The 14,684-nt window shown below is 46.1% G+C and overlaps 2 protein-coding genes across 3 annotated transcripts in view; one reads left to right on the forward strand and one right to left on the reverse strand.

Moving 5' to 3' along the window:
• LOC6537064 (extracellular sulfatase SULF-1 homolog) overlaps positions 1 to 4,936 on the forward strand; it is a 28,988-nt gene extending 24,052 nt beyond the window's left edge. For both annotated transcript variants that reach the window (XM_015192604.3, XM_002097589.4), the window contains exons 3-10: positions 248 to 1,114; positions 1,362 to 1,688; positions 1,744 to 2,407; positions 2,468 to 3,312; positions 3,374 to 3,684; positions 3,755 to 3,952; positions 4,015 to 4,117; positions 4,180 to 4,936. In XM_015192604.3, the coding sequence (XP_015048090.1) occupies positions 348 to 1,114; positions 1,362 to 1,688; positions 1,744 to 2,407; positions 2,468 to 3,312; positions 3,374 to 3,684; positions 3,755 to 3,952; positions 4,015 to 4,117; positions 4,180 to 4,291 (3,327 nt within the window). In that variant the 5' untranslated portion in view covers positions 248 to 347 and the 3' untranslated portion in view covers positions 4,292 to 4,936. The remainder of the gene's footprint in view (positions 1 to 247; positions 1,115 to 1,361; positions 1,689 to 1,743; positions 2,408 to 2,467; positions 3,313 to 3,373; positions 3,685 to 3,754; positions 3,953 to 4,014; positions 4,118 to 4,179) is intronic.
• Positions 4,937 to 9,292: 4,356 nt separating this feature from the next.
• On the reverse strand, positions 9,293 to 12,653 carry LOC6537065 (zinc transporter ZIP1). Its single transcript, XM_002097590.4, has 2 exons — positions 10,541 to 12,653; positions 9,293 to 9,691 (listed from the first exon to the last, which is right to left on the reverse strand). Exons 1-2 carry the CDS (start codon positions 11,763 to 11,765, stop codon positions 9,426 to 9,428), a joined length of 1,491 nt encoding a protein of 496 aa, XP_002097626.1. The 5' UTR covers positions 11,766 to 12,653; the 3' UTR covers positions 9,293 to 9,425.
• Positions 12,654 to 14,684: the final 2,031 nt, after the last annotated feature.

Raw genomic sequence — 14,684 nt, forward strand, 5'->3', positions numbered from 1 at the left:
GTACCAAGGACACTCGGGTAGAGGTCAACTGGGGCATGAAATTTCGAGGCAGGCAAAGCAGCTGCGGATTGCAAAGCAGCTGCAAAACCGGCAGCCAAAATCAGGTCCAAAAAAAGATGCTTGAGTTGGCTTGAATCGCGGCGAATAACAACTCTGAAGTCAAATTTATTTCCACACTATGCAGTTAATGTTGCATCTTTAATGCCGCAAAGAGGTTAAAAGTTATATACTATCATTCTTTTTACAGGTTACCAAAAGATGACGTTGCTGGCGTTCTGAGCGAGGCTGCAGAGGCGCTAGATTAGCGCCCAGGACTTGAAGCCTTACGTTCTTTCCCACCTTAAACGATGATGCAGCACTCCAGTTTACGCCTGATAATTGGCGGCCTGATACTCCTTCTCTTCGTGCTGCATGTCTTCAGTAAGGAACAGGGATCTCATTCCCACAAACGCAGCCACTCGGCGAAAAGATTCTCGCGGGACTCCAACTCCGCACGTGAGCGACGACCAAACATAATCCTTATTCTGACCGATGACCAGGATGTGGAACTGGGCTCCCTAAACTTCATGCCGCGCACGCTGCGGCTTCTTAGAGATGGAGGAGCTGAATTCCGGCACGCGTATACGACCACACCCATGTGCTGTCCGGCGAGATCCTCTCTGCTGACCGGGATGTACGTGCACAACCACATGGTGTTCACCAACAATGACAACTGCTCCAGTCCCCAGTGGCAGGCCACTCATGAGACGCGATCCTATGCCACATATTTGTCGAATGCAGGCTATCGCACCGGCTATTTCGGAAAGTATCTAAACAAGTACAATGGGTCATATATCCCACCAGGTTGGCGGGAGTGGGGAGGTCTGATCATGAACTCCAAGTACTACAACTACAGCATCAACCTTAATGGGCAAAAAATTAAGCACGGCTTTGACTACGCTAAGGACTACTATCCGGACCTGATAGCCAATGACTCAATTGCCTTCCTCCGCTCCTCAAAGCAGCAGAACCAGCGCAAGCCCGTGCTGCTCACCATGAGTTTTCCTGCACCACATGGCCCTGAGGATTCTGCTCCTCAGTATAGTCATCTTTTCTTCAATGTGACCACCCATCAGTAAGTAAATACCTTACCTATTTATGCCCGATACTCGCTGCTATTACAATATATTAGTATATTAGTGTCCGTCCGTTTGAACGTCGAGATATTGGAAACTATAGAAGCTACAAAGTGTTAATTTGAATTTACGCATGCTGTAGTTGCATTTACTCCCGCGCTCTTGAAAAATATTTGGATTTTTAAAATCAAATACACCGCTCCTTCTTGTTGGCAATAGTTTTTAACATTTAGTTTGCACTTATAGCACTCCATCGTATGATCACGCGCCGAATCCAGACAAGCAATGGATTCTGAGGGTCACCGAACCCATGCAGCCTGTTCACAAAAGGTTCACCAATCTTCTCATGACGAAGCGCCTGCAAACACTCCAAAGCGTCGACGTGGCCGTGGAGAGGGTATACAACGAACTAAAGGAACTCGGAGAGTTGGACAACACGTATATAGTTTACACTTCCGATCATGGTTATCATCTGGGTCAGTTTGGACTTATCAAGGGAAAAAGTTTTCCCTTTGAGTTTGATGTCCGCGTGCCGTTCCTTATTCGTGGTCCAGGGATTCAGGCCTCCAAGGTGTAAGTACTATGACTTTATAGATTTCGCGAAGCTAATGATAATGATTTTCGTTAGGGTCAATGAGATTGTTTTAAATGTGGATCTGGCCCCTACTTTCCTGGACATGGGTGGTGTGCCAACGCCTCAGCATATGGATGGGCGCAGCATACTGCCACTGCTGCTGAGCAGAAATCGCGCTGTGCGGGACAACTGGCCGGATAGCTTCCTAATTGAGAGTTCCGGCAGAAGGGAGACGGCTGAGCAGATAGCCGAATCTCGTGCCCGTCTTCAAATTGAACGGCGAAACATGAAACTGGTCAATAGTTCGCTACTTGAAGATTTCCTCGAAGGAGCAGGCGAAAGTACCACCATTATTTCGAGCAGCAGCACCGCCGCCACCTTGATGAGCTCAACCGTTCAGCAGCAGGAGAATGGTGAAGAGGAAGTGGAAACGGACAACGAAGAGGAAGATGTAGATGGTGATGGTGCCATGGACAGCTCAGCAGCTGCCCTAGAAGAAGATGACCTCGACGATGCCGCCTTCGAGGAGGGCGATGAAGAGCTTGATCAGGAGTTCCAGCAGAACAACGATCTTCCACTGGCACCCTATATAACCAAGATGATGCGTCTTAACTCGGAGTGCTCCGACCCGGCGCTACTCAAAAACTGTCTACCTGGACAAAAATGGAAGTGCGTCAATGAAGAGGGACGTTGGCGGAAGCACAAGTGCAAGTTCCATGTGTGTTGAGAGACAAAGTATATTGTTGGATAGATATTATAAATATATGATTTATTTCAGCTCCAGTTAGAGCATCAGTTGGCTGCGATGCCCCGGAAGCAATATCAACGTAACTGTGCCTGTTTTACTCCAGATGGAGTAGTCTATACGAAGATCCGAGCCCCTTCTGCTGGATTGCATCGCGTCAACAAGCGCACACATCACGGCCAAGGAAGGCGTCGAAACAAGCGGGAGGTGTTCCACACAGAGTTACCTGACGAGATGGAGGAGCTGTTGGATCTCCACCAGGTCGTCGATCAACTTGTTCATCATACACATCGCAGAAAGCGTAATTTGCCCGGAAGCAACAACGAGACTATTGCCCAGGTCATTCAGCAGATACAAAGCACCCTGGAGATCTTGGAGCTTAAATTCAACGAGCACGAGCTGCACTCATCCAACTCTAGTGGCAACTCATATGAGCATGGAGAAAAGTATGCAAAATCTGGTGGTCATCGCTGCTTTGTGGATGCGACCACCGCTAAGGTGAACTGCTCAAATGTGATATACGATGACGAAAAGACGTGGCGTACTTCGCGAACTCAAATTGATATGCTGATTAAGCTTCTAAAGGACAAGATTGGCAAGCTAAAGGAGATGAAGAAGCAGTTGAGGGAAAGCAATAAGCAGGCCTTGGCCGCTGGCAGAAGAAATGATAACCGACGGCGTAATGATCCCAGTATACTGGATAGTGGAGCCGGGCCAGAGTTCAACATGAGCTACTTTACTGACACCAGCAGCACGCCAAGATCAAACGTTGTGGGCCAAAAGGAAGTATTCCAAGGAAACGTATTCGATTCTTCGGAGCAGTCGCATCGATTTACACCGCGAGCAGAATGCTATTGCGAACCAGATGTGGGCGAGAGGTAAGTAAAGCAATAAATTTGGATAATTAGACACATCTAACCTATTATTTTTCACCTTTAGCCATGCGGACTCTAAAGAAATGGCGCGTGAGGCACGCAGGAAGCTTAAAGAGGAGCGACAGCGCAAGAAGGAACGGAAACGCATTAAGAAGGCACGTCTGGAAAAGGAGTGTCTGTCCGAAAAGATGAACTGCTTCTCGCACGACAATCAGCACTGGCGAACGGCTCCCCTTTGGAACGACAGTCCTTTTTGCTTCTGCATGAACGCCAATAATAACACCTACTCCTGCCTAAGGACCATTAATGGCACCCACAACTTTTTGTACTGCGAGTTTACCACAGGCCTTATCACCTTCTATAACCTGACCATTGGTAAGAGGCCACCATTAAGAAGTTCAAAAATTATCGAATAATATTTGGGGATTTACTTTCGCCCAATTAGATCGCTTTGAAACAATAAACCGCGCAGCAAGCCTTACGCCTGGAGAGAGGTCCCACATGCACGATGCTTTACATCAGCTGAAAGGCTGTAGGGGACGCAGCTGCAGCATCCGCCGACATCAGAATCACCTGGAGAGCGGATCCAGTGCTCCACTACTGCCCATCAATCAAGTGCACCGCAACAACAAACGAAAGCACTGTGAGCCTCTTAACTGAATAAGTTGATTTCTTTTTGTTATTTCCTGTTCCTGCTTGTTACAGCTCCTCTCGCGGGTGCAGTAGGCAACTTTGCCTTCGTAGGCTCACGACAGGATATAGATGCACTGCCTCCGATGAAGCGGCGAAAGCTATCCAAGTACAACAGGTGAGCAATGTCGACTGGAGTTAGCAAATCAAAAGTCTATCTTGTTCCTCAAACTGTTTCAGATTGACTGGCTCGCAGCAGTCGCACATGAAGCGACGTCCCTGGAAGCAGATGCCCCTCCAGCAATCTCCCAGATTCTTGCGCACGCATTCTGTGACACCAGCCCAAGCCTAAAGATACGGCGGGACTTAGTAACCAACACACATATCCTATGCGTATCTTTTGTACCTTGCTTGCCTGTTCTAATCTTTGGTTTGTCCCATTTAATGTTTTCATACATAAATAAGACTGTGTTTTAATCTATCTTCTAATATTTAGATTTCTTTAATCAAACTGTGTGTAGTACAGTACTTGCTACATTTGGCTTGCAATATTTATAGCTAGAGCTACATTTTTGACTAGCTCCTAGGCCACCTAATTTGTACATAAATTTAATATCGAAATTTTACGTAAACTAAATAAATTATTTAGCGAATTGGTTAAAAGTTAAATTAGTTGAGCATACGTAGCAAAGATTTTATAAATTAAAGCGAACCCAAATGAAATTGTATTTATTGGCCTATGCTAACGGAAAAATGTTATTGTGTATTAGAAAAAAAAACAAAACAAAATATTTATGTCGAACTAGATACGTTCTAATTGTTAAGTACCCTACCCGAATTCCCAAAGACGTTTTGTAGCAGTCCAGCTTAAAATCGAACAAATATATAGTATTTGCCTCGTTAAAAATGTCATCAAATTAACTCAAGATTAATATAAATAAAATGAATTATTAATAAACAATCCAATAAAACTGCAACGAATTACTTTTATCACGAACAAACTTAGTTCCATTATTCATCGTTGCGGGAGGCATTGCTCTAGCGAATCTCGTCCTAAACTCGGAGGTGAACTCGCTAGCAACAGGAGGACCAACAAGATACCCGTACGGCAGTAGAGGCTCCCCAGGGTACATTGATTTTGCACTGACAAAGGGTGTGCTGGGCATCCACGCTAACATAAGTGCGGTTGTTGAGCTTAGCCCCGACCACCTGCCTCTGGTAATTACGCTGGATGCGGGGGCAATATGCTACCCTAAGATGGAGCGCCTTATCACTAGGCGTACTAACCTGGAGGTATTCCAATCGCAACCAGAATCCACACTGCCCCCGAACACTACCTTAAACTCTGGTCAGGATGTTGATGGCGCTATTGAACTGCTCACCAACAATATCAAGTTTGATTGGCAACTCGCAGCATATCTCGGCAGCTCGCGGCAGATCGAATACCAATAACCAGGGAGATCCTGCTGCTCATAGCTGAGAGGAGGCGCTTACGCACTAGGTGGATGAGGTCCCGTCACCCGTTGGACAAGACGGAATGGAATCGAGCGCTGAGAAGGCTCCGATGCGCGTTGGTGCGGCACAAATCCGCATGGTTTGACGAAAGGCTTGCCAATACTGGAGTCGAAAGCGAAGCGACGCATTCGCTGTGGAAGGCCACGCGCGCAATCAAAAGGCGTTGCACGAGGAAGGCGCCTTTAGTCGATAGCAACGGGACATGGTGTCGGACCGACTTGGGACAAGCGGAGGTATTTGCTGCGCACCTCGCTGAGCAATTTCAACCATTCAAGCTTGCCAGCCTGCAACAGGTTGAAGAAACTCAGGAGCGGTTGAACCAAGCGCTTCAAGTGGATCTGCCAATCACGCCGTTTGAACCCTGCGAGGTAGCCGAAGTCATTATGCGCCAGAGTAGCAACAAAGCACCAGGACATGACGACATCTGCAACGCCACATTGAAGGCCCTGCCCAGTGAAGCGATCCTCTACATTACGTTGGTTTTCAACGCTATTGCGAGGTTGCAATACTTTCCTTATCAGTGGAAGCTCGGGATAATCTCCATGATCCACAAACCTGGCAAGCCGGAAAGGGAGCCCGCCTCCTACCGGCCGATCAGTCTCCTCCCTTCAATTTCGAAGGTGTTTGAGAGACTGATTGCTGTCCGGACTGTAAGGATTATGGAAGCCCAGGGGATTACCCCTGAGCACCAGTTCGGTTTTCGTGCTGGCCACTGTACTGTCGAGCAGCTCCATCGGGTCGTCGAGCAAATTCTGAATGCCTACGACAGCAAGAAATATTGCAACAGCCTCTTCTTGGACATTCGAGAAGCGTTTGATCGAGTGTGGCACATTGGACTTCAGCTAAAAATCAAGCAGACGCTGCCTGCTCCATATTTTGGGTTGCTAAAATCGTACCTGGAAGGAAGGAGGTTCGCTTTTCGCTTTCATTCAGCAATTTCCACCGACAAGGTAGTGTCCTCGGCCCCCTGCTCTACTGCCTATATAGCCACGACATGCTTCAGCCGGATGTAAGCCTTTACGGGAAATCAATGTTAGCCACATTTGCCGATGACGTGTGCGTCACCTACAGGTCCCGATGCGAGCACGACGCAGCCGATGGTATACAGGACTTTGCAGATCGGTTCTCGGAATGGGCAAGACGTTGGAAAATTGGCATCAATAGCAGTAAATCCAACAACGTCTGCTATACTTTAAAGCGGAGAACGCCACCGCCCGTCTACATTGAGGCAGCCCCTGTACCACAGCCGAACGCAGCCAAATACCTTGGAGTGCTTCTGGATCGCAGACTCACATTTGCCAAGCATGTGACCGACATTAGAACGCGCCTACTTGCTAAGGTGGCGAAGCACTACTGGCTTCTTTGTCCGCGCAGTAAATTGTCGCTATCTAACAAGCTGACAATCTACAAACAGATTTTAGCTCCAAACTGGAAGTAAGGGTGCCAAATCTGGGGCTTGGCATGCGACAGCCAAATCAAAAGGATCCAGGCTATACAAAATAAGGTCGCAAGACTCATCACCGTATGCGAGTGGCTTGTGCGAAACACCACCCTGCACAGAGACCTGAAACTCGCAACGGTATTTGACGAGATAAACCAGCACTCGAGCAGATACCATGACAGGTTGGAGCGCCACAGAAATCGGCTGGCCAGCGCTCTAAATAGATCTCGCCCACTAAGAAGGCTGAATAGAAGACAACCGAGGGATCTCATTTCCCGATCTCCTGTGACAAGGGTCAGCAGAAGCTGACGCTTATCTTAATTCCTATATGTTATCTGTAATGTCATTGTAGTAAAATCATTATAAAATAGAAAAAGCTAACTGTAGTTAGCCGGCGCGCCCAAATGGGCTGAATTAATAGAAAAGAAGGACACAAAGGGGCTCCAAGATTTCCCCGTATGCCTTAATAAATAAAATTAAAAAAAAAAAAAAAAAGTTCCATTATTGAATATGAATTGGAAAAAAGAGTGCATACTTTTAGGCAGAGACGACCCTTATTTTGCTTTGTAAACAGCAAAATTTTTGTAGAATTCCTTACACGAAGCTGTAATTCTAGCGTTCATATTTCGAAAAATGTCTGCTTGTACAAAAGTGTTTTTTTTTTAATCTAATAAGAGCGGTCCTAACTCATATAAAACAAAAGTACATTTTTCGGAAATAACGTTTACTCACTACCGGTTATCAGAACCTCAATCAAAACATAAAAGTTGTATTTTTTTGCTCACATCTTCGGTTTTGGCTATCGCAGAGCACTGTTTTATATGATTTATTAACGACACTTCTCTGGTATATATGGTTCAAGAGCTCGAGTTCAAATGATAATATTGCCTATCAGGCAAGAATATTAGAGATTAGTTGTTCCGTTTGCCGTTAAGCCTTTAGCCCCACGATTTGCCACACTTCACCGTGTGTGCATTCCGCTCAGATACAGTTGATAACATCTGGAGACGGATAGCGAAGGCGAAGAGAGCGTGATGCGCACCCGATAAGGGAGTTCCGTTGGCTACAGCGGGGTGGGGTTCAGTTCCCAATAATATGAGCATCTTTGGGATCGTCATCGGCAACAGCACAGATGTAAATAAGATCACCCGAGGGCGCTAATTGAGCCACCAAGATGTTTTCATCGGCCGTCCGATATGTTTACCGCCTTGCAAATTCACACTTGACACTTGAAGCGCTAATTTCCGCTGCAGTCCGGACATTTGGGGATCGGTGGGGGGCATGATGTTAGGCTGCCAGTTCGGCTCGAGCGGAGAACATGCGCTTATCGCAGTTATCAAAAAACAGAGAGATAGCGGTCCGTCTGGTGAGAAACAGCAGCGGTGCCAACTCGAAAACCGGTCCGCAGCGCGTTTTGTGGAGATATCGTGTTAAAAATGTACGCAAGCAACGAAGCTATCAGCTGAAAAATTGTATTTATTGTGGCCTATGCGACAAAACAAGACGATCACATGATAAATATACGAGTATACCTGGCAACAAGGCCTCGTCCACAAGTCCACCCACTTTACGATTCGCAAGCTGTAGACCAGTAGAGATATCGTGCTGAAATTTCACAATGCCGAGAATCGCACTCCCAAACGGGGCCTGCCGGCAATCTGATGGTGGAACTTTATGCCCAGGCACGTATTTCGCTTTATGGTGGGTATTCTATAAAAATTGCAAAAGCAATTAAACTTCAGAATTCAACCCAATTTCAAATGCCTGAAATATATGTTTAGAGCACGTATAAACCGCTTAGTCTGCGCTTCAGCTAATTTAGTTACTACAAAGCCAAATTTGTTAATTAAACATACCTTTACTTTATTGACATATATTATTAATCACGCCTGTCGATTCGGAATTTGCTAATGATTTTCTCAATCTTTTATGTCAGATCGATTAACTCAAAAACGAGTATCTTCACGTTGTAAAATGTAATCACTAACCACTGAATGTGGGCAAATTCGATGTTCAGTTATTATAAAACCGAATATACGACTTAGTAAATGATTAATGTCAATTTACTAATTGTCTTTTTTGATTTTTAGTAAACAAAAGGTAACCAGGATATTAAATAATTTTGTAATATTCTATGTAGTATATATTTTGTGTTTTTACCCGTTTTAAATAAAAGATTACAAAAATAAATTACACGAGATTCGTGTTATACTTTTACAAAAAAAAAAGTATTAAAAAAATGTATGAATAAAAATGCTTGCCTTTCGCTTAACTTACTTGTTGTAGGTGCCATTAATGGCAGAGACTGTGAAGGCTACTACTACCGGACATAGATAAGAGTTTTAGTTCTCTCATGCCTTTTCTTCTCTTGACCCAGTTTAGAAAATACATTTAATGTCGGGAATAAAACGCTTTAGTTTTTTAATAATACACATTTTGTTTCTAATTCCACTATTTTTACGGAGTACACATATAATACACATAAATATATACAATTAATAAACCAAAGTTCTGCTGAGCAGCGTACAATCTAGACGTCCTTCTTGGGGTGTGATTCAAGCAGTTTTTGGGTCACCTGCCGCAGGAGCTGCAGCTGCTGTTCATAGTTGTGAACCGTGGCCAGCTCCTCTGCGTGGTTGTGGTGGTGTGGAAGACCATGATCGTGCTCGTGACCGTGGGTGCGGGTGTGGCCCGATGCTGACCTGGTCTCAGTCTCAGTCTCTTGGTGATTGTGTGTCTGTTCCGACGAGGAGCAACTGCTGTGGCTGTGGCTGTGACCATGTCCACCACTGGAAGCTGTAGGCGATAAGAAAGGTTAGTTACACGATCTAGGGCTGAACCACATAAGCAGTTAAGAATGCCAATACTTATCGGGTAGACCCTATTTGCTCATAGTGATTTACACACTCCGCTCTAGATTGCTAAACATTTATTTCGTCATGGAAGCATGGAAGTTAACTTCCAACACCCCACTTCCAAGCAATGATTTATGAGCGTTTTGTCCTGCCTTATCTAGCCCTAGACCATATAAAAACCTATCCGACTTTTTGTTAATCACATACTTGTGGCGTAAACTTGTCGTACGAATTTTTATCCCGTGCTCATCAATACAAGTTTGAATGCGGTTTTCACGGTGCTTTTTCGCTTGGGCAACCCCCTGATTTTTGCGAGATGACTTCATGGCGGGGACGGGATTTTTATTTCCCCTGTACTATAGGTATACAGAGTGACAAACTGTCTTGTATCTGAGCATGCAAAACAAATCGCAGCAAGGCCTGTTACAAGGTCAACCACGCAGTATTCAGCGGATCAGCTATGTATATAGAACCTGTTCCCAATTCCCAATCGATTCCGGTTAAAGAATGTCATCTGACACACCCGGCGACGATCGTGCTAATTACCGCTAAGCCTGCTATCTAAGTTTCAGCAATTGAAGGACTAGTGAAGCCTAGTCTAGGCAATACATAGATATGTAAGTGTAATAGAACTAAATTGTATAATATCAGGGTAAAAAAAAACTAATAAAAATGCATGGCAAACTGAATTGGCACGACCAAGTCGTAATTCACATCTCAAATTCCTTTTCAGTAAATCCCTACGATTTGCACCCAGTAATTATTATTTAAATGTAAATATAGTACTTACTCAACTGCTGCAGCCCAAACATGACAAGGAAGCCGACGAACAGGGCCAAATAGGCGCGCAGACCGGATCGATTTTTCGAGAGTATCTCGAAGAACACCACGTATATGAGCGTGCCACAGGCGAATCCTTGCAGAATGGCGGAGACCAGACTGGGTCCGGTTGTCTCCTGACCGTGGTTTATCAAAATCCCGATGCCGATCCCCAGCGGGCTAACCACTGCGAAGGTTAGCACATACAGAACGGCTAGTAACATGCGGGTCCTGGCAACAATCAGCTCGACGCCCACGCAGAAGGCCAGGACCAGTTTGTGTGCGGAAACGGCGCCAAACATAAACCACACCGAACTGGCGGAGCTCTCCAGGCCAATGGCCATGCCCTCAAAGAGTTCATGCAACGACAGAGCGGAAACAATGAAGAGTCCTCGCAGGGATGAAGCCAGCATGTCCCCTGGAGCGGCATCGTCTGCAATTACTGGTAGATGGCTATGTCCATGTCCATGACCGTGGCTGTGTCCGTGTCCATTAGCCTGTTGCTGTGGCTTGGTGGCAAACTTTTGCTGCTCCAGATCGTTCTGCAGGAGATTCTGCACCGAGAGTGTTCCAAGCTCGGCGGTGCCAGTCAAAGGCGCCGGTGGGGCAGAGGGTGTGGTTGTGTTGCCTTCGGTGGGTTTCAGCAGGTGGCTGTTCCGGATGCTGTGACCCCGCTCAAAGGCGGCGCCCGCCTCATCCTTTTGATGATGATGGACATACGTGTGCATGGCCTCCTCGATGAAATACATAAGAAAAAAGCCGCAGCACATGAGCAGCTCGGCCAGCGGAAACGTAAGCTCTCCGATGATGCCGCACTCCTGCAGCTCCTCGACGACCTCCTGAACTTCGGGCAGGAGATGGAGAAAGGTGGTGGCTAGCAGGACGCCACCTCCAAAGTACAGCAGGCACTTTACTACGATGGCGGATCGTGCATTTGTCTGGTTCTCCGTCCAGCGATAGCAGCGGTTGAGCAAAAAGGGAATCGATCCACAAATCGCGCTGGCGCAGAATAGCACCACCATGGCTGTGACCTTGGCAACCAGAACGCCACTCTCGTCGTCCTCGTCATGATCATGATCATGATCGTCGTCATTATCATCGTGATCCTCCCCGTCGTGACGTGATGTCCAACGGTTTGACGGCTCATCGATTTGCAGGAAGCACTTGAGGAAATTATTCACTTGCGTTTGATTCATGTTGCTTTTGTTGTCTGATTGTTTGTTTTGTTTCGATTTTACTTGGTTTGTTTGGATTTCCACAGATCTCCCGAACCAGCTAAAAGACTCCGGACTCCGGCTCTCCTCTCTGACCACTTGTGGTCGTAAGCAAGCAGCTCTCTTGCCTAAAACTGTTATTCCAGCACCAGCAGCATGTGTCGCGCTTGGAATCTCAATCGACTGGGTTGTGGCTTGGGCTCATCTGGTTGGGCTGGGTTCTGCACTTGCATGCCGCTTTTCACTTTTTCAGTCACTTTTCTTTCACTTCGTTTGAGTTACGAGCCTGTCCTAGTTGGTAGTACTGATTGGGTTGATAGGTATTTGGATATGTTTCTGATTTTTTTTTAGCTCCGCACAGGTGTTGAGCGCTTGAGGCGACCTCGCAGACTGACGGAGTCGGGATTTGGTAGTTTACTTGAATATCTTGCGCGGGCTGGACGCTCCCTTGCTCCAATGCTCCAACGCTCTTTCCGATTCTCCCACTAACGAAGACCAGACATGAGCAGCAAGTTAAGCAGGTAAAAAGCAAGAAAACTGCTTTTAAAGCTCGCTCTCCCACTCGCGAACGTTCACCTGTGCGCCGCTGTTTCATTTGGCAATAGCGCAAATTGTCTTGGGCCCAGCATGAATATATATATACAAATATGGACATATACAGACAATGCACAAAGGCCAGAGCAATTGAGTAATTGCATCCGTTCACTTTGGGCAGCATTAAAAGGCGCCTGACCTTAGCCAAGATGTAGTATCGCGACTTTTACTCTGGCGCTATTTCGATGGCCGGAAGCAAAAGCTCTGATTTGCGGTTTGGGTTTGCGTCCCGGCTAATTGGTAGCACATGTAACTAACGGTTTGCAATGTAAGCCTTATTCAGGGTTGCCACCTCTAATTAATATTTCTTTTTTTTTTTTTTTTTTTTTTTTTTTAAATGCTTTGCTTTTATTTATTGAATCTTCTCATTTACGAGACTAACAATAAGTGTATCAAATCTTATACTATAACCTAACTAGGAGTCATGTAGACTGAGACAGTGGCCCTGACAAGTTATGACTGGGTTGGAAGGTCTGTACGTTGCAAGCGGGTTCGGCTGGAGAGCCGAGTCAAGACCCTTGCTAGAGGATTTGGGTGGGCAGATAGTTTTTCATTGTACGACGCTATTTGCTTGTCTATTTCATCTTTTACTGCGAGAATGCCGAGGTCCCTGTGGATGTTTTGGTTACGAATATACCATGGTGCCCCAGTGATAGTTCGCAGGATCTTTGATTGGGCTCGCTGAATGATGTCTATGTTGGTTCTGCTCGCGTTCCCCCACAGCTGGGAGCCATACGTCCAGATTGGCTTAAGAGTGGAGTTGTAGAGCAGGACCTTGTAGTCCAGGCACAAGGGCGATCGTGAGTTTATAATCCAGTGGAGGCTGCTGGCTTTCAGTTTTAGGTGCAGTTTCTTGCATTTGATATGTCTATACCATGTTAGACGTCTGTCGAGGTGGATGCCGAGATACGTTACTTCATTAACTTGGGGGATCTGCGTGCTATTCATACAGAGCGGAGGGCAAGTTTGTCTGTTAAGGGTAAACGTTATGTGTTTACACTTTTGTTCGTTTATATTAATACGCCAGTCAGATAGCCACTTCTCGACTACCACGAGATGGTTGGCGAGTTGGGTTGTTGCACGGACTGGGCATCTGGAGCGGCTAAGGATCGCAGTGTCGTCGGCGAAGGTGGATGTTGTTAGTCGGTCACTCGTGGGAATATCTGCTGTGTAAAGGACGAATAGAGTTGGCCCAAGTGCGCTACCTTGAGGGACCCCAGCTTCGATAGTGTAGCTATCCGAAATTGTTGTATTACATCTTACTGCGAAGGCTCTATTGTAGAGGTAGGATTCAAGGAGTTTATGGGTGTACCCGGGCAAGTGTGTTTTGATTTTGTGCATGAGTCCTTTGAGCCAGACACGGTCGAATGCTTGAGATACGTCGAGAAATATCGCGCTGCAATATTCCCTATGTTCGAAGGCTGTGCGAATTTCTGATGTTATTCTGTTTACTTGCTCTATAGTTCCGTGTTTTGCTCTGAAGCCAAATTGATGGGCTGGAATAATGTTGTGGGCCCCCATGTATGGTATTATGCGCGTTAGAAGGCATTTTTCGAATAATTTGGACAGGCATGATAGTAAACTTATTGGTCTGTAAGATGACGGAATCGTGTGATCTTTTCCGGGCTTCGGTATCATTATAATAATTGATTTTTTCCATTTCCTTGGATAGTAGCCGAGACTTATGATTCCATTGAAGAGTTTACAGATGACCTCAATAGCACAGTACGGAAGTTCCATTATCATTTTTGTAGTTATTAGGTCACCGCCTGGAGCCTTTTTTGGTTTTAGCTCCCTGATGACTTTTTTGATCTCGTTCGGCTGAAATGTAGTTGGCGTGGATTCAGTTTCGAGGTGGATTTGCGGAGGAACATAATCCTTTGCTGCAGGGTTCGGCTGGAATACGCCTCTGAGATGTAAGGCAAATGATTCGGCTCTATCTTTGTCGCTGCGGGCCCAGCACCCTGAAGAATTCCTTATAGGGGTGACGGTTTGAATTGGAGAGCTTAGATTTGGGTGAGCCCTCCACAAGGGATGCTTTGTGCTAGTTGGCGAGAGTTTTCCAATATATTTAAGTTGTTCATTTTCAGCTTCTTGCTTCAGGGCCCGGTTTAGATTGCGGGTGGCTTCAGTAAGACGTTGCTTTGAACATGGCGATCTGCTGGTTTGCCACGCTCGTCGCAGACGCCTCTTTTCCAGAACCAGCTGTTCAATTTGCCGGTTGGTTTTGAACTTCTTAAATTCCCCCTCCTTCCGTTTTGGGGTTGAGATCCTAGCTGCTGTGACGAGTACCTCTTCCAGTGCGGC

The sequence above is a fragment of the Drosophila yakuba genome, chromosome 3R (genome assembly GCF_016746365.2).
Source record: "Drosophila yakuba strain Tai18E2 chromosome 3R, Prin_Dyak_Tai18E2_2.1, whole genome shotgun sequence".
NCBI lineage: Eukaryota > Metazoa > Arthropoda > Insecta > Diptera > Drosophilidae > Drosophila > Drosophila yakuba.